Source organism: Hippocampus comes, unplaced genomic scaffold (genome assembly GCF_001891065.2).
Source record: "Hippocampus comes isolate QL1 unplaced genomic scaffold, H_comes_QL1_v1.1 scaffold112, whole genome shotgun sequence".
NCBI lineage: Eukaryota > Metazoa > Chordata > Actinopteri > Syngnathiformes > Syngnathidae > Hippocampus > Hippocampus comes.
Window position 1 is genome coordinate 2,470,416 of NW_017805841.1, and position 27,290 is coordinate 2,497,705.

General features: G+C 42.3%; 1 protein-coding gene across 1 annotated transcript; it reads left to right on the plus strand.

Annotated features, from left to right (window-relative positions):
* Window positions 1-2,846: 2,846 nt before the first annotated feature.
* sema3ab (sema domain, immunoglobulin domain (Ig), short basic domain, secreted, (semaphorin) 3Ab) lies at window positions 2,847-27,290 on the plus strand. Its single transcript, XM_019888399.1, has 17 exons — window positions 2,847-3,428; window positions 11,731-11,891; window positions 12,207-12,269; window positions 14,914-15,033; window positions 16,080-16,170; window positions 16,755-16,874; window positions 17,479-17,621; window positions 17,997-18,111; window positions 18,191-18,260; window positions 20,938-21,082; window positions 21,158-21,377; window positions 21,450-21,541; window positions 21,618-21,659; window positions 22,078-22,235; window positions 23,166-23,233; window positions 24,171-24,316; window positions 25,307-27,290. The coding sequence occupies exons 1-17, from the start codon at window positions 3,308-3,310 to the stop codon at window positions 25,814-25,816; spliced, it is 2,385 nt and encodes a 794-aa protein (XP_019743958.1). The 5' UTR covers window positions 2,847-3,307; the 3' UTR covers window positions 25,817-27,290.

The following is a 27,290-nucleotide window of genomic DNA, read 5'->3' on the forward strand; positions in this document are numbered from 1 at the left end:
GTTACACAAATTGAGCTACTTTGTTAGGTCACGGAAGAAAACATGATTATGTGGCACAAAACGTCATGCTAATTTACCACTGAAATACTGTTTTTTATGGCCCATTTATGGCCTTGCAGTGTTTTTCCAACAAATGTTTTGCGGGTTATTGATAGACTGCAAGGCTTTCTGACCTGTGTACAAATTTGGGTTCCATTGCCACGATAGAAACGGAACTCCATCGTAAATCAAGGACCCCCTGTATAATTAACATGCAAAGTACATGCAAGAGGAACAATGGGGTAAGTTCTCAAGCATTCCATTCAGTCCGAATTTGTCTATAACAATTGCTCCACAGCAATGGCAGGTTGCATCACTAGATCCTTGGCATCGTGATGAAAATCCCACAGGGTTAAGCACAGACAGTGGCGTGATGCTGGCTCCCAATGGACATTAGCATAACGGCTAGGCCTCATCCACTCACTACTCGATTAGTTCTGCTCTCCTCCCACTGTCTGATGGCTCTTTATCCGCACAGATCCACCCCGGTAGAGGGTCCTGAACACCACTATGGTCGCTGGCGTCATTATCATGCACCACGAGGAGAAATGGGCTCACTGAGAGTGTCCGCTGTTTGCAGGGAGATTGACATCACATTTGGCACGCTTGGAGAGAAAGGATAGGGAACTCCCCCTTTGACAATGATGGAGGAGCTAGTCAATCTGTCTGCACTACTTAAGAGCGTTCATTTTCTCTGCTAGTGGCTTGCATTGTTTAAAATGCGACTAAATGAATTGGTGTGGTTGATCAGAATCATTTTAAGCCACAATAAAGTGAAAATAAATGTCTTGTGAATTTGACAACCCTGTAATATTTGAATGAGTAAAAATCATAAAAAGTCATTCTCTAAAATAATAGGGGCTTGTTCATTGAATGAGCTGAAACCACTCCTTGCTCAACTGTCAATCAAACACCACTATTAGCTGGAAAAATGTATGTAACTTCATGTTCCATCTTTCCTAGGCTTACTAACGTGAGCCGCAAAAACATATTTGCTTGAAGCCTAAATGGCTGAAATATGTCCAACAGAGTCAGCGCTGGGCGAAGCCATCTCTCGGCCCCGCATACTGGCGATCAGGTCAGAATAATCACCGACCCTCACACTTCTGACTTCTCTCAGTGATGTGTGCCCACGGACGGCTGACAATGAGGTGCTCAAAAGTGGCCATGCCAGCGGTCTATCCAAAGGGAAGAGTCAAACATGTCGTATACTGCAAATCGGCCAGTCTTAAAAATCCAGCGAAAGGGCTAAAAACTGAACTTCGATGTTGTGTTAACGCCACTCAGTAATAAACACGCCTGTGTGGTCAAGAATGTAACACAGGTAAACTGGGGTGTCACCTGGATTCGATCCTGATTGGTGCCTATTTGAAATTGAAACCACTCCCTTACGTAATGATGAACATTTAACACCGTTGGAAATGTTACTTCAACACCAGTTAGTGTGGATGCAAATTGACACTTGTGTTAAAATGAACACCCTAGATGTTGAATTAACATCAGCATATGTGAAGTGTAATTTCGGTTGTGGGGTCTCACTTATCAAAGAGTGCGTACAATTCAAACTAAAAGTGTACCAACGCCCAAAATTTGGAAATAGCATATGAAAAAAATCGGACTTACAAGTAGGTACGTTGCATGCACTTGTAGGTCATTTTCCCTTCACTGAACTTGGGAACTCACACGTATTGCCTTCTACATGGCCAAATCTGTCCATTCTTGGTAAATGCAAGAGAAGTACACAAAAATGAATGAGCCATGCTGGCAAACGATTTGTTAAAGGTGAATCATGATGACGGTGCTTCTCATCGCAGTGGAAACAAGGAAAGGAATATTGTTTGCTGCCCTAAATTGTCGTCATACAAAAAAGACAACAAACATGACAGGCCGGACAGAAGGAAAGAAAAATAAGTGGTCGGATTCCTCCACCCGCAAACCACACACACACACACACACACACACACACACACACACACACACACACACACACACACACACACACACACATGCACACACACACACACAGTCACACACAAATAAATAAAAAGATACAATTTCGATGCTACAACCCATTGGGACTTGCTGCTCCTTAAGTGATGGCAGACACAAGTATGCATTCACACAGATGGACACAAAAAAATGAAAAAAGTAGCCAATTCAATTTACCTAACTTGTATACAGAGGTTGCGCATGATTAAAATGTAATAAATTGACATTTGTCGCTGTACAATCTATTCAGACCCCGTTTTGTGCTTACGCAGTGCTGATAAGTGAGACCCCTGGCTTTTTCGTCTTTCCAAAAGTCAGGACAAGATCTCACGGCGAGGTATCGTTTTAGTTGTACAGCATGTGTTTGTGGAGCAACCTGCTGGAAAACCTCAGAGCTACAGAGCATGTTTCTGTTTTTAACAACAGGCTCAAGTTGCTCAATGAGTCAAAGTGTTGCATTGCAATGACTTACTGACATCATGTTAAGCTGGGTGACAAAATGGGGAGAGTGCATGCATGCCACTGTCCAATTTTATTTATTTATTTCTTTGCATCATTGAATAGGAAACCTAATCACAGCTTGTGGCCACTGGAATATTGTGAAGGTTACTGTAACTTCAATCAATGGAGGGAGGGGTCAGCCCAGGCCAACTAATGTAATGTTTAAAATATGTATTTAACGGCACATCCAGTAGGATGTTCTGCTTTCATGTTCCATTACTTTCCTGTGTGTGTGCGTGTGTGTGTGCGCCTTGCCCTAACCTTAACTTGCGCTTCCTCTTCTCTCTCTCTCCCTTCCTCTTTCACTGCACTCTTACACTGCCTTCCTGACTGTGTGTTCACTGTCTGCTTCAGCTGTGCTCACTTGCCCTGTGCAGTGTGGACAGCACAGAGCTGTGCTAACAGGAAAAGGAGATTTTTGAGGGAGAAAAAGTGGACAAAGAGGAGCACTCAGCACAGACGACTAAGGATTAAGAGCAGAAAACAAACAGGACAGTGTTTTCCCTCACTTGGCCTGGATGGCGATTTAAGTGACGAGGAAAGATTTACCTTGCTGCTTCTCCATTGCCCATTAATAAGTTCACCTTGGGTTTGTTGCTGGGACGGGCTCTCATGCAGTCACCGTAACCCCCCGCACCTGCTGCCAAACTCATCTTTTGGACTGGCTTTTAAATTTGTTCTTTTAGTCCAGATTGCCCCACAAAAGTGTGTGGATCTGTAGAAGTACCTCGGGGGTGCAGAGAGGACAGGCGCTGCTGGACTTGCTTACCTCAGAACCATGGGCTCTCTTTTATGGGGCAGCTTTGTTCTGACCTGTGGCGTGATTCTGTTTCGGAAGGGGGGCGACGGAGCTCAGCAGACCAAAGCCAATGTCCCTCGACTAAAACTCTCGTACAAAGGTGAGTTTTGTGCACTTTTAATACCCTTCGCACCATCTTAAAATTATTCTGACACTGTCCAGATCTTTTCAATTTTTTTTGTTTTTATCTGTAAATAATAATAATAATTTGCTCAAACGAAGAGAACACTCAAAATCACGAGATGCATCACTTTCATTTGAAAGCAACATTTTTTTATATGAGCAACTAAATTAGTTACATGTGACTCAACAGTATGTTTTTTAAATGAGTCATCATTATTTACAGCATACATGACATGTTTGCCTGTCAATTGCAACTATTGGATATTTGACCAATCTGGGGTACATCATGATTTTTATCATCTTCTCTTATTTTTAATTCCGTGTGCGAGAGACCTCATGTGCATTGAAAAATATTGCCATGTGTTCTGACTGCCCTTATAATGTGTGGTGTGGTCAAGATGAACAGAGTATGCGACAATCATAATGATATCTGCCCATAGTACTAAGACCAACCTGCTTGAGGCAACTCAATGTCACAAGGAATCCAGACTGCTAGAAATGAACATATAAGAAGAAATAGTACTATAAGAAGTAGGAGTAGGAGACACCGTCGGCCAACTGTTATCTTATCTGGAAACTAGATTGTGGTGGCAGTATCCTCTTCTTGTTATTTTTATTGAGGTGAATGACTCGTGAAGCGTGTTTTTCAAACATTCAACACAACTGGGTGCTCCTTGACTTGTGTCCAGACAATAGCAAGCGCTTCATGTGACAACCGCTGAGTCTGTGGCTCATCCCAACTCTGTTAACCACACACAAGAATTTCTTCTCTTTGTGACTCAATTTGAAATGTACAATTTCTGGAGTCTGAGCATTTTCTGAGCGGGGATGAAATATCACCTTTTACACATCCCACACCACAAGATGATCACTCAGAGTAATCTTCTCATGACACCATATAATCATCCGTTTGCTGATTTTGATCGCAAGGAAGGGAAAAATGCCCAAATTAGGCCAGATTGTCAGTATGCGTGTACCCCAATTCAAGATTTGCAATCAAACACATGAAAAAAAAAAATAACTTGGCTTGAATGAAGAAAAATCAAATCACTCTTAACACACAAGGTACCACATGACAGTTCCTGAGGATAATTTTTCGGGACATCGGATGACCGCGTCTCTGCTGACTTTAATCGCAAGGGAGGAAAAATGCTCAAATTGGGCCCAACTGTTGACAAACATACACTTAACAGACACTTGTTTAGATATACACATGCACAATTTAAAAATGTCCAAATCGTGTGATGATTTTGGGATAATCATCCAACCAAAATATGTTACTGCGGTTGTAGTAGTTTAGATTCATGTGGCTGTCATGCATTCATGGACGAGTCAACTGTTCATTAAACAAGCCTGTGTGAGATTCGGTGTCATTATCTTATCTTCGCCTAAATTATATGACAAAACCATGTTTCCCAGTGTATACGCATCGTGAAAAGTAGTGCCAGATGCCGACTCCCTGCCAGCAAAGTGTCATTTATTTCTTTTCTTTCCATGTGTCATATCCCCCCCCCCCCCCCCCCCACCGCGGGGGCACCCGTCGTCTGTTTAAGCAGATGGCTTTACCCTCAAAAGAAATAGTCCTCTCTCCTTCCTGGGAGATCCATAATTACAAACACACACACACACACACACACACACACACACACACACACACACACACACACACACACACACGCACGTTCACATTGCCATCTGTAGACGGCTAATGATACCTGTGAGCATATCAGTCAGTTAAAAAGTACACGCTGTCAGTTGGTAGATGCACGCCCACACGCAGTGATGTCTCCATTGCAGCGGAAGCCAACTGGAATTGTGTACCTCTCTACGAGGCCATCATTTGCATTTGGCCCTTTGGGGGGCACTATTTAGCAACTGCGCTGTCCTGAAAAACTGCATTACAAGCAGCTGAGTACATATTTAAAGCAAGTAAAGAAACTGAATGGGATCAACATTAAAGTGTTGTGGCGGCTGTATTTGATTGTACGCAGATGTGAATGTGAACAGCAGCAAGAATAGGCAGCAGGGTTGTACATAGTGAAAAAAATGTCATGTATCAAATAGCCTATATGCGCAGGTGAGAATGCAAATGAAATTCGGAAATAGCCAAAGTGAATGAGAATAAAAGCAAAAAGTATGTTCAGTGTCATTGCATATACCAGAACACCAGTATCCATAAATATATGCAGATAAATGGAAAACCATACACGACTGTATGGATATTTCGATATACTGTAAATAGATACACAGTTGAAATCAGTAACATTAATACCAATTACAAATGAATACATCTCTGAATATTGAATTCTCTTTTTTTAGTCTCTCTGCAGCATACAAAGCTAATATTTCCTGGACAGTGACATGTGGTCCAAACCTACACTATCAGCGGCATGTGAGGCACTGAACTTACAAGAACTCTGACCCCTAGAGGTCATTACACAGTGCGGGTCTCAACCAGTGTGATCGCGGACTACAAAGGCTACCCTCCTATGAATGTAGCATTAAGATGTGTATCTCAAAGCGCCCGCTGCCTCCATAGTTCCTCACTAAACATAGTTATACGATCTGATACGAACTGAATTTTTTTTCACAAAGAAACACACAGCTGAACCCCACGAGATTCAGGCTGATCTTTAGAAGTGAGAACTGAAGGTCACTAGGTCAGCGGCGTAGGAGGAAAGATAACAACGATACCCCACGGCTACCTAAACACGAGCTAAGGTCCAACTGTATCAACAATCATGCTGTGAGGTGATGCCAAGGCGCCTAAAGGGTGTGACTGCATTAAAGAAATGCACTTGCTGATCATAAATGACAACAGCAATGGAGATTGGGACAATTAACAGCCTGCAGGGGAATTCATGACCCTGGAAGTAAAAGACCATCAGTGTGCTTTATTCGTCAAAGGTGGTGTTAACTGCCAAGGAGTGATGAGATGCTACTTTATTTTAATAGGATGTACTGCCGGACATGCAGTGCAAGGGTTGTGAATGGGTGGAAATTTTCCTAGAAATTCCCATGGGATATGCTGGAAATATTCCAAATTAGAAGCTCAAAAATTCATGCCTGGCAACACAATGCCTTCAGCAAGGCTTGAAATAACTTGTTTACTTGGAGGATCAGTTTTCCCAATCAATGTCTTCCTTTGAAATGCAACTTTTTGATTTTGAGAAGACATTTTTGCAAAATCCACTAACCTTAGAGGGAGTATCGCTTAGTTGGGATCAGATAAACATGGAAGTAATCTTGAGGGTGAAGTAGGCTTTATCCATAGACAATAATAAAAATGGAATTGTGACTTGACTACAGCATAGTTTAGTGACAGACTTGACACCTTTAGACTTGCATGCATATTCGGCTTACCTCACCACTGGTGGAGCGGAATTTCCCTGTATTTGGATTGTCACCTCCATGTAAAATTTTGAACAAGAGGTTTGATCAAATAAGTCTGTGGTATGTTTTTGTTTTCAATCGTAAATCTAAGCATTTAAATGACATTGCTTGGGTTCCCCCCGCCCCCGATTACTCTGGCTTCCTCATACATTGAAGACTTAATTGTCCTTAGATGAGAATGGTTGTTTGTCCTGCGATCTACTGTCAACCAGTCCCGGGTGTATCCAATCACTCAGCCCAAGTCAGCTTGTACAGACTCCAGCTACCTCACGAGGACTGTGGCTCGATGACACAATAAAATTCACTTATCGGTGTTCGAACTGTTGGATCCTATTTTATTGTTGTATAAGTTTAAATACAAACTATAATAAAATACAACTTTGCTTAAAACATTATATACGCTTGGAATGCCGTGCGGGGTGTAGGCACGGAACAGAATCACAAGTATAGACATTAGATTTCCAAAATGGATACATGTAAGTGCACAGGACGGGTTCAACACCACAACGGACAAAATAGCCAAACGCATAGAAGGCAAGAGAGACAAACGAGAAACATGTTTCTGAATCTGAATTGAAAGCAGCATAGGACGCCGGGATGTACTTCGTAGTCCCGAGGCCTGCATCCTGCAGAACAATAATGACGACATCCGCAACATTCCCGTGTGCACCCGGATTAGCAGCAGACCAACCAGCATGCGGCAAGTAAAAATAGGCAGCCGAGATGTTTTCTGCATTTCAGCGTCTTTCTACCGGAGAACGTACTCGACTAATGAAGCTTTGTAGTTCATTTCCTCAGGCGTAAATGAACCATATGTGGACTTCTTGTGTTTTGTCAAACGTGTACATTCGCACAATCAGGAGTATGAGCGATGCGTCAGTGTTCAGAAGTATATGCCATGCGTGGGCTTTTGTCAAGATGTGTTCCTTCTGTTTCTCTGGAAGCACTTAGATAACACTACCGCTGCCCCACCCCCTTCCCAGTCAAGAAAGAGTGAGAATGTAGGGTAAAAGAGTTTATTTTTATCAGTCTCACATGGGACTGTTGATTCCATGCATCAATTCCGTCTGCCCCCCCATAGCTGTGTTTTGTCTCTTCTCTCCTCACAAAATATTTTGGCGACAGAAAAAGCAGTAAGACTTAGTGAGAGTGGGTAAGAAAGGGCAGCTGTTGAAACAGCAACGGTGCAGGACAGAGAAAGTGAGAGACAATCAGTTGGTGAAAAGCCAACAGATGAGAGAAAACTTAACACTTGGCACTGAGGCAGCTGACACCTGTTGAAAGCGGCGCATCCTCCAATTCACCTGCTTGTATGTTGTTACCCTGTTTGGCAGTGGTTCATTTGAATGCATGCGCTCCACATTTTATCTTGAGCAGGTTGAACAAAAGAAAATGGATGTTTGTTGTTTCACCGAGGGGACACGGGGGATCCAACATGTAGAGGCCCATACCATGTGGGGAAAAATATCCTCTTTCTTTCCGATGGCACGAATCCCAGTGGGCACCATGAACAGACATACCACCCGCAACAGTGTCTCTCCCAAGATGATTGGCTTTGAGTTATACGCAATGCCCATGTTGTCGCCTTGGACACCACTCCCATAGAAAGTTATCATGCGGACTGACGTTTACTGTATGTTGCATTGGATGAAAGTAGCAACACAGCATTCAAGAAAGCATCGGTAAAAGAACACACGTGCTAGATTGGAAACAGACTGTTAGGTTTGCATTTTTGATTTCAGGACCCAAAGCAGCATTAAAATGGGGGTTGCAGGAATCAATAATAGAGTGGTCGTCTCCCAACCCAGAGTTTGTGGGTTCGATCCTCAACCCTTGTGAAAAGTGTCCTTGAGCAACATCCCGAAGCCTCAGTTACTCCTGATGCTGCATCATCAGTAGATAAATGAGGCAACAGCGTTGAAGTGTTTTGAGGACCCACGGTAGAAAAGCAGAGTTGGATGAAGAAGGCATCGGAGAAAGCTTGACATTCCGACGTGTCACTGAACCCACTGAAGCTTAAATATCAGACTATTTTATATAAAAAAACAATAAACGTGACAAGATCAGAACCATATGTGATGTCAGCCACTTTTTTATAGGACTATAAATTTAAACATTATAAGACAGGAAGAGGGAATGTTTTGCAATACCGGGAATTTACTGTATATTCTCTAATTACGGAGATATCATTCAGCAAATTTAAGCAAAACAAACATTTCAGAACACAACAGCCTGCTTCATGCTATTTCCAGAAAAAAACAAATAATAACCCTCTCGTGCAGTGTGCTTGTCGTTGTGACAGCCAGTTCACATTTGCACAACTTAGTCTAATGGGAAACACCATACCAGATCAGCAGGGTTCTGCATGGTGGGAATTTGTGGTGTTTGCAAATAATCACAAACTGCTTCATCTTTGGCGGAGTAATTTATCGCTTTCCTTCCACTTTGTTAGTGGCGGCCCAAAAGTTGTTCCAAAACCTATTATGAGTCTGCCTTTGTTGTTGGGTTTTTTGTTGCCTTCACTGGTTCGCTCTGATTCACCAAAGCTGTACAATCAGAAATACGTTTCAGACACTTCGCGAGAAACTAGTCGACGTCAAGCTCTAAACATCATTGTGAAGTAATAAAGTCGGTACAAACCCCATCCTACAACAATTCTCTTTGCTTCACAGGACGCGTTGGATGTTTACACAGCATTATTGTATCGTCTATGTAATGGATATTCTGATCCATCTTTACAACCGCAGCCTTGGTGGAGGTGAAAATGGATCAGGCGAGTGTTACAGTCCTGTCAGTAAAAGGACTTAATGTGAGCACATTCACCCGTGATGGATCACCATAACCAGAAGACAACATTGATCTGGGATAACAGCTTTGGACTGGATTGAGCAACACATTTTAGAGACGCTGACTGTGTTGTGAGTAGTAGCCCAATCGTCCCGTCGTAAAACTTATCATCCCAAACGCACGACGAATGGATGCTATCGTCAACTGATCAATGGATATCCAGGTGGATAAGTGACGGGATGGTTTGACTTCCAACAATTCGACTTCTATGGCTTCCTTTTGGCTTCACAGCTTCGTGAATGATTTTAAATCCTCAGGGATTCATGAAATTGGGTATACGTATCAGGTTCTCAGAGAATGATGGGAATGGGGCAGTCGGTACCTGAGGGCTTAGGGTTAATGCAACATTCTAGCTTTACATTTGGTAGACTGTCTAAGTCCTCCCCTACTGCTGAGGCACCGGAAATCAAAGCAATAACATTAGGGGCTAAGCATGAGCATACTTGGAATGGCAGATTGTTTATATGCATTGACAGCAAAGGCTCGAGATTCAAATTTGATCATTTTGGAGATAGATGAGGTTTATTGTACATGTCTTGGTTACGACTATTCGGGTAGGTGAAATACAAATTTGACAGGTGAGCAATACAGTGGTGTCAAAAAAAAACACACGGAAAAGGATGGTTCTTTACAAAGCATTTTTGGTTTTAGCTTGTTTATCGTCATTCCACGAGATTTTCACACGCTTCAGATTTAAGCCCGTCTTCTATTTGCATTACACAAAAGACATTTTAATGTGATAATTGTATGCTTGCAGTAGATGCAGAGATGAGGGATTTCATCGTCATTCAGACAAGTTGAGCTTTCCGCTGTTAAAGCAAATGTCGCCTTGGAAAACCCTCCGACTACACAGCAAAACGTGATCTGCAAACCATACTTAATGTGTCCTAATAGCAGCTGCGGTTCGGCATAATACTGCGAATACTGCAGTTTGAGTTGTGGACTATATTCCTACATTATATAGATTCCTCCTAGTTTTCCACTGTCGGCGCATCAAGTTCTGCTTGGCTGCTCGGGTGAGGTGACCCTCACTCTGCGGGCAACCTGATCATTGGCTGCTAGTGTTGGCATCACCTGGGCAGTTCAGTTAAACTTGGCGTTGCCTCCTTGGGTTTTGGCGGCTGTGTTTTTTGGCCCAGCTGTACAATTTCTAACAACTCTTTTCAAGCATGACGGTGTCTATGAAAAATGAAGAAAACCACAAGTCTGTGGTAAAACTGACACAACTGGCATATTCAGTGCCACCCTGTGTGTTATAGTGTACCCTGGAATGACACCTTCAAAGGTATTCTGATGGAATACTCATTTGCGCAGAGGAGAAAGGTGTCTTTGTTCCGTGTTTGTAGTAGCGGCCCAGACACCTCTTAGGTTTGTATTAGAGCGAACATGAACGCGCTGGCAAGTGTCAGTTTGACAAATCTTCCAAGGCATGATGTTGGAAAATAGCTACAAGCATAGTTTTGAATGCTCCTTACAATGACACTTTTTTTTAGCTACTCATAGCTACTCACAATTTAGTGAATTCTTAATGAATTAAATACTAATGTAACGTTTTTATACGTCAATTCCTTTTTGTTTAGTTAAGTCTAAGATTTGGCAACAATGGTTGTTGGGAACTGATTTGTTGATTCCATAAACAATGTCTTGAAGAAATCGAGGCAGAATTGAGTGCAATACTTGTCTGCAATCAGCAACTCAGTCTCAAAAAGAGAAATATACTGTCACCTACGGGAAGTGTGCAGTATCCAGTGGAATTGAGACAGGTAGGACAGAAAATTTAAGAGAGGAATTCTCAATGCTTCTAAAAATATATTAAAAAGGAAGAAATGCTCCACTTTTGATCAAACTTAGTCTATCCCTACTAAGTAGCAGCAAATATCCCATTTATGACATGTTATAATTCACAACTGCAGGGACAACAGACAAGGAAAGAAAAGTAGTCCATACCACTAAAAGCAAAAAGCAATCAGCCAAACCGAATGGACGTTATCTGAGAGACGTTGGCTTTGCGGTTTAAAACGCTCCACCTTCCTCCGCAGACATGCTGGAGTCCAACAACTTCGTGACATCCGAAGGTCTCCTCAACAGTTCGTCTTACCACACCTTCCTGCTGGATGAAGAGAAAGGAAGACTGGTGGTGGGAGCCAAAGACCACATTTTCTCCTTCAACCTCCTCAACATCAGCCAGGATATCGTACAGGTAAAACAAAGCCTTCAGGGTCATGTCTGGCCGACTTCATGCAATCGGAGCTTAATGTACCTCAGGCTTCTTCTGTTCAGCTTAGACCGGAAAGTGTCTCATTAATATTACAAGGCAGCGCCGTCGCACGCCATCGCACGCTGCGCCAGGCACGCTAGCCGCTCTTTGTTCACCTGGATGAATAATAGAGTAAACTGAAACAAAGTGGGGAACAAATCGCACAGTGACCCTTTCAACCTGCATATAGTGTATACATATACACGTGTGCACACGGAAGGAATGATTCTTTTGGTCTGTTTTTGTTTGTGTTTGCAGATACCTTGGCCGGCGTCTCCCATCAGGAGAGATGAATGCAAGTGGGCCGGAAAAGATCTCTCGGTACGAAAGTTTCATTTTTTCAAGTTGTGTGGGGTGGGGGGGGGGGCTGATAACCAAATCCATTTCCTGGAAAAAATGAATAATAAAGTTAAACTTACTTCTGGCTAATTTTATCCTACTGCCCATAACTACCCGCTTTGAACACAATGTCTGTTTGTGCAATTAATAGTGCAGAGGAAATAGTTTGACTACATATTTTTGATCAAGCAAAATAATACCATTCATATTTTCAGCAATCATGAGGACAACAACTGTCACACTTGCCTCAGGTCTGATGGCAATCTCAGCACCAACTCGGAGACCAGCATTTGACCTTAACCACCGTTAGAGCTTTCAGAAGCTCCACTTAAAAGACCAAGATGGAGTGAATCTCTACTTAAATCTACTCCTATGATACCAAGCATGAACAATATAGAGAGTCATATGTTCAAGGATCATCCGCATTACTCTGCATCTTTGTGCTGCAGAGACCTTAAATCTGCAATAGCAAATACGTTTGTTACAGTCATCCCAAAGTAAAAAAAAAACAGCAAAGTAGTATCAAAGACCATAAACCACAAATCGAGTCACTGAATCCGCAGTGGTTACACTCTGATTATATTGAATTCTTTTAGATGAAGAAAAAAAAATAATTTTACTGGTTGTCATATATGTCTTCAGAGTCATTTGGCTCAATTACGTTGGAAACATAACTGTAACACTGTTTGTCACGTCATGAGTCAGTGTGAGTCCTCTCCTACGTTAGCTCACGGAGATGATATGATGCTTCAGGCCATGCTGCTGTTTGCGCCTGAGCTCACAGGTTGGAGACTGACCAGGACAAGGCTTTTGTACAAAAGATTTGAAGGCCCAGGAACTCCTTCGTGCGGTATCTGTAAACATTATGGCACAGATGAGTAGAGTGGCCTAAAGGGTGTTTTATCCCTCATCGAGAAAGAAGAACAGATTGAGAATGTTTGTACACGAGTTCACTATTGCCTCATGCCACGATGCAGTTTACAGACGGCGGTGAAGTTTTCAAGGGTCAACGTTAGCTTGCACAAATGTAACGTTAGAGGAGAGCAACAGGTTTTCTGTCTAATTCCCTCAGCTGAGTTCAGCTCCTTGTTATTAGCTATCTGCAGATATACAACGTACATTTTTGTGACAGTTTAGATGTCATCCTGCAAACGAGCTGTGCATAATAAGCTAAAGCTTCTTCCTATTTTCCCTTTCAGTAGTTGTAAAACCTGATTAATATTCACGATGGAAAAGCCACATGTACTGTATGTGGCCAACACAGAGTTGGCCCGAGCCGCTGACTCAGTGATTGTGACAATAAAATGAACGAGAGCAAATTAGGAAGCTCACGCTGGTGCCCGACACAAATAAGAGCAACAGGTTGTGTTGAGTCATGTTTGTATAACATGTGTTTTAAGTCTCTATTCAATGTAATAAAAATTGTTAAGGGGAGTGAAATGTAGACCCCAGGCAAGCAAGGGGCGGCATGGCTTATGTTGTACAGTGGTTGTCTCACGACCCGAAGCCTGTTGGTTAGATTCCCAGCCCTTGTGACCGTGTTACAGTGTCCTACTGAACCCCACCACCCGGTTGCTTCTGATGTTACGTTGTCAGTTGGTGAACAAGGAGTCAGTGTTAATTCACTTTGAGTACCTCGAAGCTAGAAAAGCGCAACGCAAGTGGAAGTCCATTGACGATCTTGCAGTTAGTCAGCCTCGCCTCTTCCATTTCTTATTCTTTGTATTTTTCAAATAGTTTGTATGACCTGTAACACAATCTCACAGGTCAGTCTTCATATGCACATCATGTGTGGGATCCCTGACAAAAACCAAATCACCTAAGATGACAAAATTCAAGACATATGTGCTACACCTCAGATGACAATGCTCAACCTTGCAACTCGTTGCACTACTTTTGTAAAAAGCACATCATAAATCCTGGGGTGTGACATCTGCAAAACTGCTGTCTGCGTATGACTCATTAAAGCCAGATGAGCTTAGTTTTGCATAATTTGTGAGGTTTTTTTTTTTTTTTCGCTGCCCTTTTTAATATGTGATGACACAGTTACTTTCATTTGAGGTCAGATCTGCCTGCCATGTGCAACAAGGGTGCGCAAGGAAATAAATACGCCACATGGCAGCAGAACAGTGGATACAAACACATTCAGATGTTACACGCAAGCAGCATCATAAATTAAATGCAAAATGAAGGGTTGTATGGAAGCGATGAGAGCCTGTGTTAGATACAGAGCAATATCTCTCATATCACATTTCCACATGTGCACATTTTTTCAACGCGAGTAAATAATGGGAGACGTTAATCACCGTCCAATTGTGTAATTTACGGTAAGTCAGGTCAGGCACGATGTCTGGGAAAGCGGGAAGCATGTTTGGGGACAATTGTGAAGGTGGACTCAGAAGCAGAATGTCAATCTGGTGCATGAGCCACATACACAATTACGACTCAGTATAGTGCACTCTGTGTAGGATTACACTAGATTATCGTTGTGTGTGATCTCAAATCACTTGCATTTTTCTCATGTGTTTGACCGCGTGCTTGTTTTTCCCACAGAACAACTGTAACACGTCGGCATGAGCCTTGGACCAGTCCGAAATGATGTCTTATTTTTGTCTCTGTCCTTCAGAGAGAGTGCGCAAACTTTGTCAAGGTGCTGCAGCCATTCAACCAGACTCACCTCTATGTGTGTGGAACAGGCGCATTTCACCCAGTGTGCTCCTACCTGGAAGTGGGAAAGAAATTAGAGGTATGTCTTTGATATTACACACTGTAGCTTTTCAAATCACTTCTACCCATGGGACCCATGGGACCCATGGCAGATTAGCTTAATCCTTGTGCAAGAGCTAATGGGGATCCAATAAACAATCGACACAAAGGTTCATGAAGAAATCTCACCTTTTTTTTTTTAATCCGATATGACTCATGTTGGAACTCCTTTATGCATTGCTTTGTAAGCCTGTCAAGGTTACTCAGTCATACTGAAAACACAATTTCAAATTTCCATGAGTTTATTTAAAAAAAAATGTTCGGGCAAAGAAATGGTTGCTTACTATCACTGCAGCTCTGATAGCGACTTTTTCCATATACTGTAGGTTTGCAAATAGTATTTAAATAATTTATTTACTCAACATACCGTCTATTGTGTTTTTTTTTTCCAATCACATTTTTCGAACCGTATAAAACAATGTTACCACTGGATGAGAATTTATGCCTATTTATCAAGACAAACTGCAAGAACCAAAGGCGACATGTTGCGGAACATAAACATGGATGGACACAACACTGCAGAGAGTTTTTTTATGAAACACTATTCTAAACATAAATGAAGCAATTTGGTAGAAGTCAGACAAAATGTATGTTTTCCCCACTAACACCCTTAAATGGCGCACTTTTTGCCTCTGTTTGAGCATGGGTTCGTGAGACGTTTTGGTGTCGTCTACTCATAAATAGACATGGCTACCAAATTCCAAGTTGCCGTTTGAAACCGGATTCAGAGGATGAGTCAATTTTGGGGTTACCAAATAAACACTTTTTTCAGAATAAGCACAACCGCAACATTTGGTGAGATTTGAGAAAGAAAAAGCATTTCAAGAGAGGTCTGTGAACTGTTTCTCACTCAACATTTACACTCCTGACCAATTACTTTCTATGGGATTCAAAATGGAATATTAAAGGCAAATTGACAAAGTCCAATCAAGTGACACATAACCCATTAGTTGTGGTATGCCAATGAATCAAAGTTTTGATCCCCCAAACCACAGAGTAAATGTATACTGTATTTTCTGCACTCAGGACAACATTTTCCGACTCCTGCCTCACACCGAAAACGGCAGAGGAAAAAGTCCCTACGATCCGAACCTTCTCACCGCGTCCATGCTGATCGGTGAGTCCCAGACATGCCGGGAAAATCTTGAAAGAAAACACAAAAAAACAAAAAACGTGGCAGCCCTGAAATCACCTGCAGCCTGATCTTTCACTGATGTTGTCTGTCATTCACGCCAAGTAGATGTGCTTTGTCGTTGTAATTTAGGCACTGGGAACTTCCCATTGCTACGACTGTAAAATATTTCAATGTGGACAATCCTGCTGAGAGCTGGTAGTTTGTCTCAGATGTCACTCAGCTATTGTGTTGTCTTAAGTGAATCAGTATTTGGTGAACAAAGAACCAGACAGTCATCTGTCACCAATTATTTCCTGCCACTTTCTGTGACATAACACCATTTAACCCGACAGATGGGTGCTTTGCAGCCTGTCACTTCTCATCACTACTTTTCTGTCTATTCGCTCACACACCTTATTATGGACACCCCCATTTTTATGCATTCTGTCCTTCTCCCATGTGTCCTTCCTTCACTTCTGCTCTCTTTTGTATCTTGGCACATTTTCAATGGGGAAAAATACACTCTTCAGCTCTTTCATGAAATGACTCCACTGTGCTGATAGTCACTTCTGTCCCTATGGTCTCAGATGGGGAATTGTATGCGGGCACGTCGGCTGATTTCATGGGACGGGATTTTGCCATCTTCCGCACCTTAGGAACGCATCACCCAATCAGGACAGAGCAGCATGATTCTCGCTGGCTCAATGGTGAGAAACAATTCTCTTTTGAAGTTCATTTGTACACTATTATGCTAGAATAGAACATAGCCTTCATCAAAGTGTTCCCACCATCATAGCCTGAGATAGGAAAGAATGACACATGATGGCGAGCCCAATCAGGACAGGCCGAAAGGAACTATTATGGGTCTGAGTAAATCAGTCAAAAAGCCTTAAAATGACTGGCAAGAAGAGGAACTGTATGCTATTAAGACCATTATCAATTGTCCATAATTGTTTGTTTAGTGTGTTTTGTGTTGTCCGAGCAGAGACAATTACGTAGCTTGTACTTCAGCAATTGGTGTATTTCGGAGTACATCTGACCTGTGAGTTCACGCTGCCCTAGCATTAGCAAATATGACAAAAGATGTTTCTCTACATCTGGACGAGGCCAGATTCACAAATTCAATTCTATCATTTTTTCCCCCCTCTTTGCACTGCCATGATGCATATCCCAACTATGACATTTGAGAACAAATAAAAATCGGAATTGTGTACCACACGGCCCAAGACTAGCTCAACCCCTGATGATTAAATCAATAATTGTTTGGTGCATGTATTTTGCTGAATGTGCGTCTCTCTACATGTGAGGCAGATCCCAGGTTCGTTGGTGTCCATCTGATTCCAGAGAGCGACAACCCGGAGGACGATAAAATCTACTTGTTCTTCAGAGAGAACGCCATTGATGGAGAGTACACCGGGAAAGCCACACAGGCTCGAATTGGCCAGCTCTGCAAGGTATGAACAATAATAGGCCCTCCAACGCAGTCTCACAAACCCACACAGACTCAATCACACGCTACTTGATGTGAAGAGGCCTCAAATACTTAGCACATGAAAAAAAGGTGTCTGAGGGGCTTGCATAATGGCTGCTCTTAGAGGTTCTTGTCTATGGTTATATTTACGTCGTTCTTACAAAAGAGGGGGCTTTATTGTGTAAAGTACAATCACTTCACATGACAAAACCTTGAGAGAAATACTAAATGACACATGAAGTTGAGAATCGAAGATGAGCTCAGTGGCAGCACTGGAATTTTTACTGAATGATCTCCAGAACTTGGAGATGCTTAATCACTAGTCTTCAGATTTAGAATACTGCTCTTAACTACTCAGAATGACCTGGGGGGCCACAGGAGTCTGGTGAACAAGTGGACCACCTTCTTAAAGGCTCGTCTTGTCTGCTCTGTGCCAGGAAGTAACGGCATTGACACACATTTTGATGAACTACGTAAGTTGGCCCAAAATAAATTGGACTATTCAGTGCAGTAAATGTCTTTATGATATGTTGCTCTCTTTTTGGCTTTCAGAGGATGTTTTTCTGATCAGCACCAAGGATCCCAAGAGCCCAATTGTCTATGCGGTGTTCATCACATCCAGGTACTGGGGCTGACTGTGGAATAATTTCTACGGTTCGACCAAAATAGATTTTTATTTTAGGCTGAAGGCGATGCCGATTTTTGGCAGAAAATAATCGATTGATTCATGCGCCGATTATTTAAATAATATATCACGCTTAGAATAAAGTAATTTTGAAGATGCTCCGGACATCCTGTAGAGCTCACAATAAAAATATTTTTAAAAATATTCATTAAATGAAATATCTCATGGCCACAAAAAGTCAGTCAAACAAAGCATGTAATCACTGAAATTATATCTATCTATCTATCTATATATATATATATATATATATATATATATATATATCAGTGGCGGCCCGTGCATTTCAACCTTAGGCCTTCAGTGAAGTCACATACATGAACACAATACTGTATAGGCTCGTCAAGCAGCACTTAATTTCAGGAGCATTTAAAACCATCAAGTATGCATTCACAATTAAGAGCTCTGATGGATCAATTTGTATTGCAAAACTTCCACTAGCTTGTACGCTGTCAGTCGCAGCACAAGTAGAACAGTGATGAGGCAGTCAGAAATAAGCGATTGATTTCGAACACAGCCTCCGTTTGTCTGAAAATCCGCCGCCATTTTGGAGCACGTTTCTTCCCTCGGCTGTCCCCCCGGCGGCCAATTTGCCCTTTTTATTTCTCTATCCACCAACCATTCAGCAGGAGGACAGACATTGCGTGCAATTCCCCCGTTCGTAGAGCCTGATGCTAATTAAAATACAAGCGCCCAAGGCCCTGCCACTTATCAGCACAAAGAAAACGCGGCGAGCCGACTGGGGCACTCAACATCATTGCGGGCCCGCCGTGCTCCAATGCAAGGTCCTCTACAGCCACATGCACGTCAGTGTGGACAAGAAATTTTCTTGGGTTCAAACATTCCCCTTTTCAAGACAAAACAGCCATGAAAGGGATCGCCCAAATTGATTACTCTGAGTGATGACATCACACGCATTTTGGCTCCGAACTTTTCCAACCTGGTCAATGTTGTAGCGTGCTGTCAAAATGTCTGCCGCAGGACAAGACTGACTATTGCATTAGCTGCGTGGCTACACGAATGTAGCGCCCGAGACGGGATTACAACAAATGATGTCATACTTGTTCCATGACCAAACAACCCCTCACTCAATCCATTTACTTTGCGCAAATATATATTGATGAGTCAACAAATTATTGCTTGACATACTTTTAAGAAGTTTTATTCGTACCCTATTTTGGGGGGTTACTGAAACGGATTATTGGCATTTCACTTTATTTCATTGACAGAACAAATTCAACCTCTCTAGGAATTATTAGAAAAATGCTGAATATTAGTGTGAGCCTTTTTTTTTTGTTTAAATCCGACGGCCAATAAGAGGTAAATTTAAACGTGTGTTGACTTAAGCTATTTATTTAAATTTTCAATTAAACTTTTTTTGTGAATGAAAACTTAAAATTTCTGTTATTTTGAAATGTTGGAAATATATATGTACACACATACACTGTATGTACTTTATGTTTTCATTTAACTTGTCCCTGGAAGTTTTTATTAGAATCTTAAAACATGTCTATTGTCTTCCAAGATGAATGGAAAAAAAAAAGTATGAAAAAAGTTGAAGTTGAAAATGAATAGCGATTCCATTTATTGGTAATCGCCCACCCTGCGACTAAAAATCGGTATCTGCCTGGAAAAAAATAAAATAAAACAAACCATTCTATTTTTATTGTCAATGTACCACGCTAAACGCCACTGACATCAGAGGTGGTGTTACAAAGACACAAATAAAAGTGTGCTCTCTGTTTTACACATATACACACACACACACACACACACGCACACACACACACACATCGTCACTGTCTTGTAAAAACACTTGTCCATTTTTGTCATTCAAAAAAAAAAAATAAAAAATAAAAAAAACGTTCATCTGGGTGTCCAGGTTTCACAGGACAATACGTTATGTGTATTTGTTACCAGTAGTTGAATGTGGCAGTGGCATGGGTTTGATTCCGGGCTCCGGACTTCCTGTGTAGAGTTTGCATGTTTTCCTCATGCCTGTGAGCCTTCTCTCCGGGTACTACGGTTTCCTCTGGCTGCGATCGGCTTTAGCACGCCCGCGACCTAAAGAGTGACCTTATAAATGAAATTCTTCATCCATCCATCCATTTTTTGATCCGCTTTATCCTCCCACCTGTCTTCGGGCAGTAGGCGGGGGACATCCTGAACCGGTTGCCAGCCAGTCGCAGGGCACACAGAGACGAAGAACCATCCGTGCTCACACTCACACCTAAGTACAATTTGGACTTTGGAGTGTTCAATCAGCCTGCCATGCATAATTTTGGAATGTTGGAGGAAACCGGAGTACCCGGAGAAAACCCACGCAGGCACGGGGAGAACATGCAAACTCCACACAGGATCGAACCCACGACCTCTGCACTGTGAGGTCGACCTGCTAAGCACTTGTCCACTAGGCCACCTTCAATGAAATTCTTCATACAAAATTAATGATATAAGATTACAGTATATATTTACGTGTAGTTAATATTTAGGCCAGTGTTACTTGTGTTCACATGCCGTAAATGGTTCCCATGGCTAACATTAAATGTAATTTGGCCCAATAATTTCATTAGAATTACTGATTTCACAGCTGCATGTGTTCTTTTCATACCATTAGCAACATCTTCAAAGGCTCAGCCGTGTGCATGTACAGCATGACTGATATTCGAAGAGTCTTCCTGGGTCCTTACGCTCATAGAGATGGACCTAACTATCAGTGGGTGCCCTTCCAGGGGCGAGTTCCTTACCCAAGGCCTGGCACAGTGAGTGTATTAATCAAAATCAAATAATTCCAATTTGAATGGATGGGATTCACTGATGATTCACTTTCTCTGCAGTGTCCCAGCAAGACGTTCGGAGGATTCGGTACGACCAAGGACCTTCCTGATGAAGTCGTAGTCTTTGCACGAAGCCACCCAGCCATGTTCAATCCTGTCTACCCAATCAACAATCGCCCGATCATCGTTAGAACCGACGTGGACTATCAGTTCACACAGATAGTGGTGGATAAAGTAGAAGCAGAAGATGGCCAGTATGACGTCATGTTCATTGGCACGGGTATGACTAGTAATGAGGCTCTTTGGAAAACTGAATGTACTTTACGTAATGAATACTGTCGTTTTGTATCAGACATCGGAACAATTTTGAAAGTGGTATCAATCCCAAGAGGCTCGTGGCATGACCTGGAGGAAGTGCTGCTGGAGGAAATGACTGTTTTCAGAGTAAGTTTTTCCTCGCCTCAATTCTATAACCGTTATCCTTGTAGGTCGTCTAAGCTTACTATACTGTGTGTTACAGAAGCCGACAGCCATTACAGCGATGGAGCTCTCAACAAAGCAGGTATTTATAATCAACAGAAAAACAATAGTCACACTGAAGTGTTCAAAACAAGTATATTAATCGGCACAGCCAGAGATAAAGTCAGAGACCGTAATTTGTGTCATTTGATTTTAACAACCTAATAATACATTCAGTGAACTAACCCTTTTCTATAAGTAGTCAAAACATGTGACTGGGCCTTTTATTTCATGTACCAGTGGGGTGTTGGTATTGGCAGCAAACCCGTCATTAGATTGGATCGTCAGGGCTAAACCGTTACTGCGTAAAGATCCAAATAATTTGCTATTGTTTAAAAAGGTCAGGAAAAACAAATCAGGCCAATCGTTTCACAAATCCAAGTGTCTAGAACCTTGGCACAAGCCATCCATGTTTTGTTGTTCTGAAAGAAATAATCCTATATTCTGATTTATCTGCGCAGCAACAACTGTACCTGGGCTCGGATATGGGTGTGTCCCAAATGCCTTTGCATCGCTGTGAGGTTTACGGAAAGGCCTGCGCCGAATGCTGCCTGGCAAGGGACCCCTACTGTGCTTGGGATGGGACCGAGTGCTCCAGATACTTCCCCATGGCCAAGAGGTAATGGGCACATCTGTTATGATCATATACTAAATCAGGGGCCAGGGGCGGTTGGTAAATTTTCCAAAGAGGGCACATGAGAAACTGGAATGGTTGTCAAGGTGATAACCTTGTGCAATATTAACTGAATTCAGTTATATAAAACATGTCATTATTTTGTTTTAATAAGCTGCTACCATGTCATTGCATCCTAACTCAATTTGTGGTTGGGAATCCCAAATCTTAAATGTATAAATCAAGTTGAATTGAGTTGAGTCCTCACACGAGCACATCAAAATAAAAGCACTTTAAAAATATAAGCGCTGCATTGTTGACATTTTATTTTGACTTCATGACTACTGTGAGGGCAAGTCAGAGGATGAGCTGGATGTGGACCGTGGGTTGCACCTTACCCATATATGTCCTAATGAGGAAGATTCAGTTAGAGATGAAGTAATGAAAATTCCAAAACAATCTATCTGTATTTTCATACAACTAAAGTCGACACATACACGCAACTCAAGCATTGCACATAGCACAAACGACCACACAAGATGTGTACTTAAATGACGACAGTGATGCTTTTAAGTAAGACATAAACACTGGTCAAGTTACAGCACAAGTTTTGTTCAAATTGTTCAAATCCCAAAGTTGGACTTCTGTGTTTACCAAAACCAATGTTGGTGATGTTGCGGGGTCAGCATGACCAAGAACCAGTTTTGTGAAACTCTCTTCGTTTTCTGAGATTTAATCCTACGCAAAACTCCCTGGGGCTTATTGATTTTCATGCGCAACAGCAACCTTATGTTGTGTGTGTGTGTGTGTGGGGGGGGGGGGGCAAAAACAAAAAAAACCTTACATGATAAACACAGCAAGATGAAGCTCCAACCTCGGTATTCATGATCTACACAAGCGTAAGGTCGCCGCTGACTGCCCTTTGTGTTTCTGCAGGCGAACCAGGAGACAAGATATCAGGAATGGAGACCCTCTTACGCAATGTTCAGATCTGCAGCAGCACGGTACAGCAATGATCATGATGGTTGAATTGAAGATGTTGGTGTGAGTTCAACTGAATGATAGCATCTTTCTTCGAAAGATCGGAACAAACAACTGGGCCTATATTTCCACAATGTGCTTTTAATTTGAAATTTGAGACAGTCTAATGAGTGCAATGAAAGTATGTGCCTGAATGTGAATTTATGATGCCTTTTTAGTGGCGAGCATTTGCGTGGGTAGAAACTGGATGAAGGCATACAAAAGAAATCGACTAATCCAAAACAGCACGCCGGATTGTACTGGAACATTTACATTTTCCAAAGTATAGATTTGTGCTCAACATTCAAATGACATTGTGCCATAGTACAAGATTTAGATTGAGTAAAGTGAAGGTGGCAGAAATGGAAAAGACAGTTTCAGAGGGTCTCGACAACAAAGCCAATAAATAGATAAACCGACACGCATAGCATGCTAAAAAACAGTGAGCGGCTTGGTCTGGACTGCTTAATGGTGGAATCAAGAACATTACAAAACAGCAAACTGTATCTGACGTTATAGTAATAAATTACCTATTTTGGCTCGATATCCATTACTTATCGAGGGTTCGGTGCCTGTTGAAGTAGTCGGCATTTTTGTTCTGATACATTTTTGACAGTAGGTGTTAAAAAGTTGAATCCAGTCTAAAATTTAGCACTAAAGTGGTAAGTAACGACAGACAAGCCTTTCCTCCTGTCTAGCCAACGTGCGATCCAAATGATACCACATCATGTTACAGTTCAGAGATGAGTTGACACAGCAACATGTGTTTCCCATTGTGCAAAAGTGGACTATGAACTGTTTCCAACATTTGACAGAACATCTTTATGCTTTTCAACTCCAGTCAGTCGGGTGAGTTATGAGCTCTGAAGTGAGGTATAAACATGCGTGACTTACGTTATACGCTCTGATTATTTGTCTTAGATGAACTCAGTGAACAGACAACCCTGGAGGACAAGACTGTTTATGGTGTGGAGAACAGCAGCACCTTCCTCGAGTGCAGCCCCAAGTCTCAGCGAGCGCTGACTTACTGGCAGTTTCAGCCTTCACCTGATGAGCGCAAACAGGAGGTTGGCGATTCCTCGACACTTCTATGTAGTCACTGCCAGTGTTGGCACTTGTGGTGTTATTTACCGTAATTTCTCGAGTATAATACACACTCGAATACAATATGTACCGCCAACAATCATCCTCTCACAGTTGGATTTTCCTTATTCCTACGTATAATATGCCCCCCCAACAAAATTGCTGGTGTCCATGCTCAAAAATAGAGGATGGTATTTGCCCGACAATAATTTGAATATCATGCCGTTATATAAAGAAACTCATAGTGAGAAAAGCACAGTCGGTACCAGGCATAAAAATCTACTAGGGTACATGTGAGGGCTCCCCTTGTAACCTAAGACTTGGATGAGTCAAGTCGTTTGTGTAAAACCAACTAGACGTTGTTATTTCGCCGACTGGTGTTGTGCTGCACGTTTCAAGAAAGGTCGCAGCAATAGCTAGTTTGAATAGCAAAGCACAGGAGCAATGCAAGAAGGGCTCAGTTTCCCAGGCAAAATATTCAAATGTAGCCAACTAGAGACCGTGATGTCATGGAAAGTGGAACTGTTTCTTTGAGCTTTTTTTTTTTTTTTTTTTTTTTTTTAACATAAATTCATTAGGCATTACATAACACATTTCTCACAAACCCCAAGTACCAGTAGACACAATGGGATGTCTCTCCCCCCATTTTCCTTGCACTTATGTCTATTACGGACCACTAACTTTGAATTAAAAAAAAAAAAAAAAGTGTACTATACACGAGAAATTGCAACTTGGCGGTCTACACATGCAAGTTGTTCCATATGTTCTGACAGTGCTACCGCAGCCATATTGGATATATTTCCCTTGAAATAAAGGAAGACAGTCAAAAAAAATCACACATGGGCATTCAACTAGAATTTCACACTTGGGCCTACTTGTGTAAATCCAGCCATAGGAAACGCTCGCTGTTAAAATTGCCAGGTTCACATGATACTGTCATGGCTCATTTGAAAATATTCTCCTCCACCACACAGATCAAATCAGAAGAACGCTTCATCCACACTGAGCAAGGTCTGTTGATCCGCACGCTCAACAGGAAGGATACCGGAATCTATCTGTGCCAGGCTGTGGAGCACGGATTCGTGCAGACTCTTCTAAAGGTGACCTTGGAGGTGATCGAAACCGAGCACCTTGAGAATCTGCTGCACGGTGACGACGAGGCCATCGCCAACACGTCAGTCCAGGACCTCTTACCGCCTCGGGAAACGGCCAATCACAAGCTGTGGTACCGAGACTTCCTGTCTTTGGTCAATCACCCGACTCTGAACAGCATGGACGAGTTCTGCGAGCAGGTCTGGAAGCGAGAACGCAAGCACAAGAAGCAGAAAGCCCACCCGGTGCAGCACCAGCAGAAGGCGGAGCTGAACACCCACGGCCACATGCACAATCAAGGCCTGGCAGCCAAGTGGAAACACCTGCAAGAGAGGCAAAGGGGGCGTAACCGCAGGACCCACGAGCTGGAGCGGGCCCCCCGCAGTGTCTGACCCATAAACCACAAATCTGAAAGCACATCCCCAATTCTCATTCTGTGTCCTTCATGACCGTTCCCATTAACTGAACTGCAGACTCTTTCCGCAGTGACTGGCTTTGAAAGCATATTTCTTCCGCCCCAAAGTGCCAGCTGCTGTCTCCCTTGCACGGGCGTACCGGTGTGTTGCAACGGATGGTTGGGTCATGTTATCTCAGCTGGCCTCAGCTGCTTGGGGACACAAAGTGTCAAATAGCACAAGGAGTGAACACACACAAAACCGCCTTATAGACACTCGGTGGCTTTGTGGGCTTGCGAGTCCAATGACAATTTACTGGCCACGACACGGACGTGACTGAACCGGTGGACGCGATGTGGTTTCAATAAGGTGCTGATAGAATCACAAGACGAGAGCCCGAGCACTGCACGGCACTGAGGAGCAACGCAACGGCACCACAAATATGTAGCTAAAATCGTGTACATACGAGATGACATACAAAAAGGGATCGAGTGTAATGCATTTTTTTTCCCCATGTTGTTCCTCATGATAGAGATTTATTTAAGAAGCCATTTTGTACTCGTCTGTGTGTCTGTGACAGAGATAAGCTTCACAAACAAAATGCTGCTGTTCCGTCCATCTCAGCAGATTCTTGCCGGCGCTCCTTCAAATTCTTCAAACGCCTGTTCTCCGTGCATGAAATGCGTCGCTGAATATAATCTTCTGCTACCTGTATATTTATTGCTTGTACTCCTATGTGCATTGTGGAAATGCTTCTTGATTACAATGTCTGGCTTTTTTTTATTGGACCAAGCGTATTATCACAAGTACTTTAGGACTGGAAATATCAAGGACATATTTGTCACTAAGGGTCAATGATGTGCACTGAGCAATAACGCAATATCCCTCGCCATGTATTGCTTCATTAAATATCCTCCGAGTGTTTCTATGAAGCACACCCACAAGCTAGAATGTAGCTGTGAACAGTTTGTAAATATAGACGCTATTCTCCATTTCTGAGGACACGGTGTGCTCGTGCATGTGACTTCTACTGTAGCGTTCCCATTTCGCTATGGCAGTACAGTAATGTAATCATCCCATAGTGAGCGCACACAGTAAAAATGTAAATACTGTTTTATTTGGGTGTTTGATTCCCTGATTATTAACGCGGGGTAAAGAAGATCTAGTCAGACGTCTACACACCAGCTAACATGGTACCAAGCAACAATGTATAATATTTAGAAACAAATGTGCAGCACATCAATCCAGTATGTCGTCTTTCGAGTGTTTCTAAACCTTATCGATCATTGTGACTGCGGCAGATGAGAAACACAATGTGAGCTCAACGATAAGGTAACAAAATTCATCAATGTGATAAGTTGATGATCATAAAGAGATAATATATGGTTCCAAGTGAGGATATCAACCTCTGCTGCTGCGTTGGCATTGTGATATATTCTACTGTTTAAATAAATGTCTCTTCATAAACGCC

Excerpts from the sequence above, each read along its gene's own strand:
- sema3ab (XM_019888399.1), top strand. The coding sequence starts at position 3,308 with ATGGGCTCTCTTTTATGGGGCAGCTTTGTTCTGACCTGTGGCGTGATT. Across the intron at positions 12,270-14,913 it reads GGGCCGGAAAAGATCTCTCG|AGAGAGTGCGCAAACTTTGT; the intron begins GTACGAAAGTTT and ends TCTGTCCTTCAG. Across the intron at positions 16,875-17,478 it reads TGATTCTCGCTGGCTCAATG|ATCCCAGGTTCGTTGGTGTC; the intron begins GTGAGAAACAAT and ends CATGTGAGGCAG.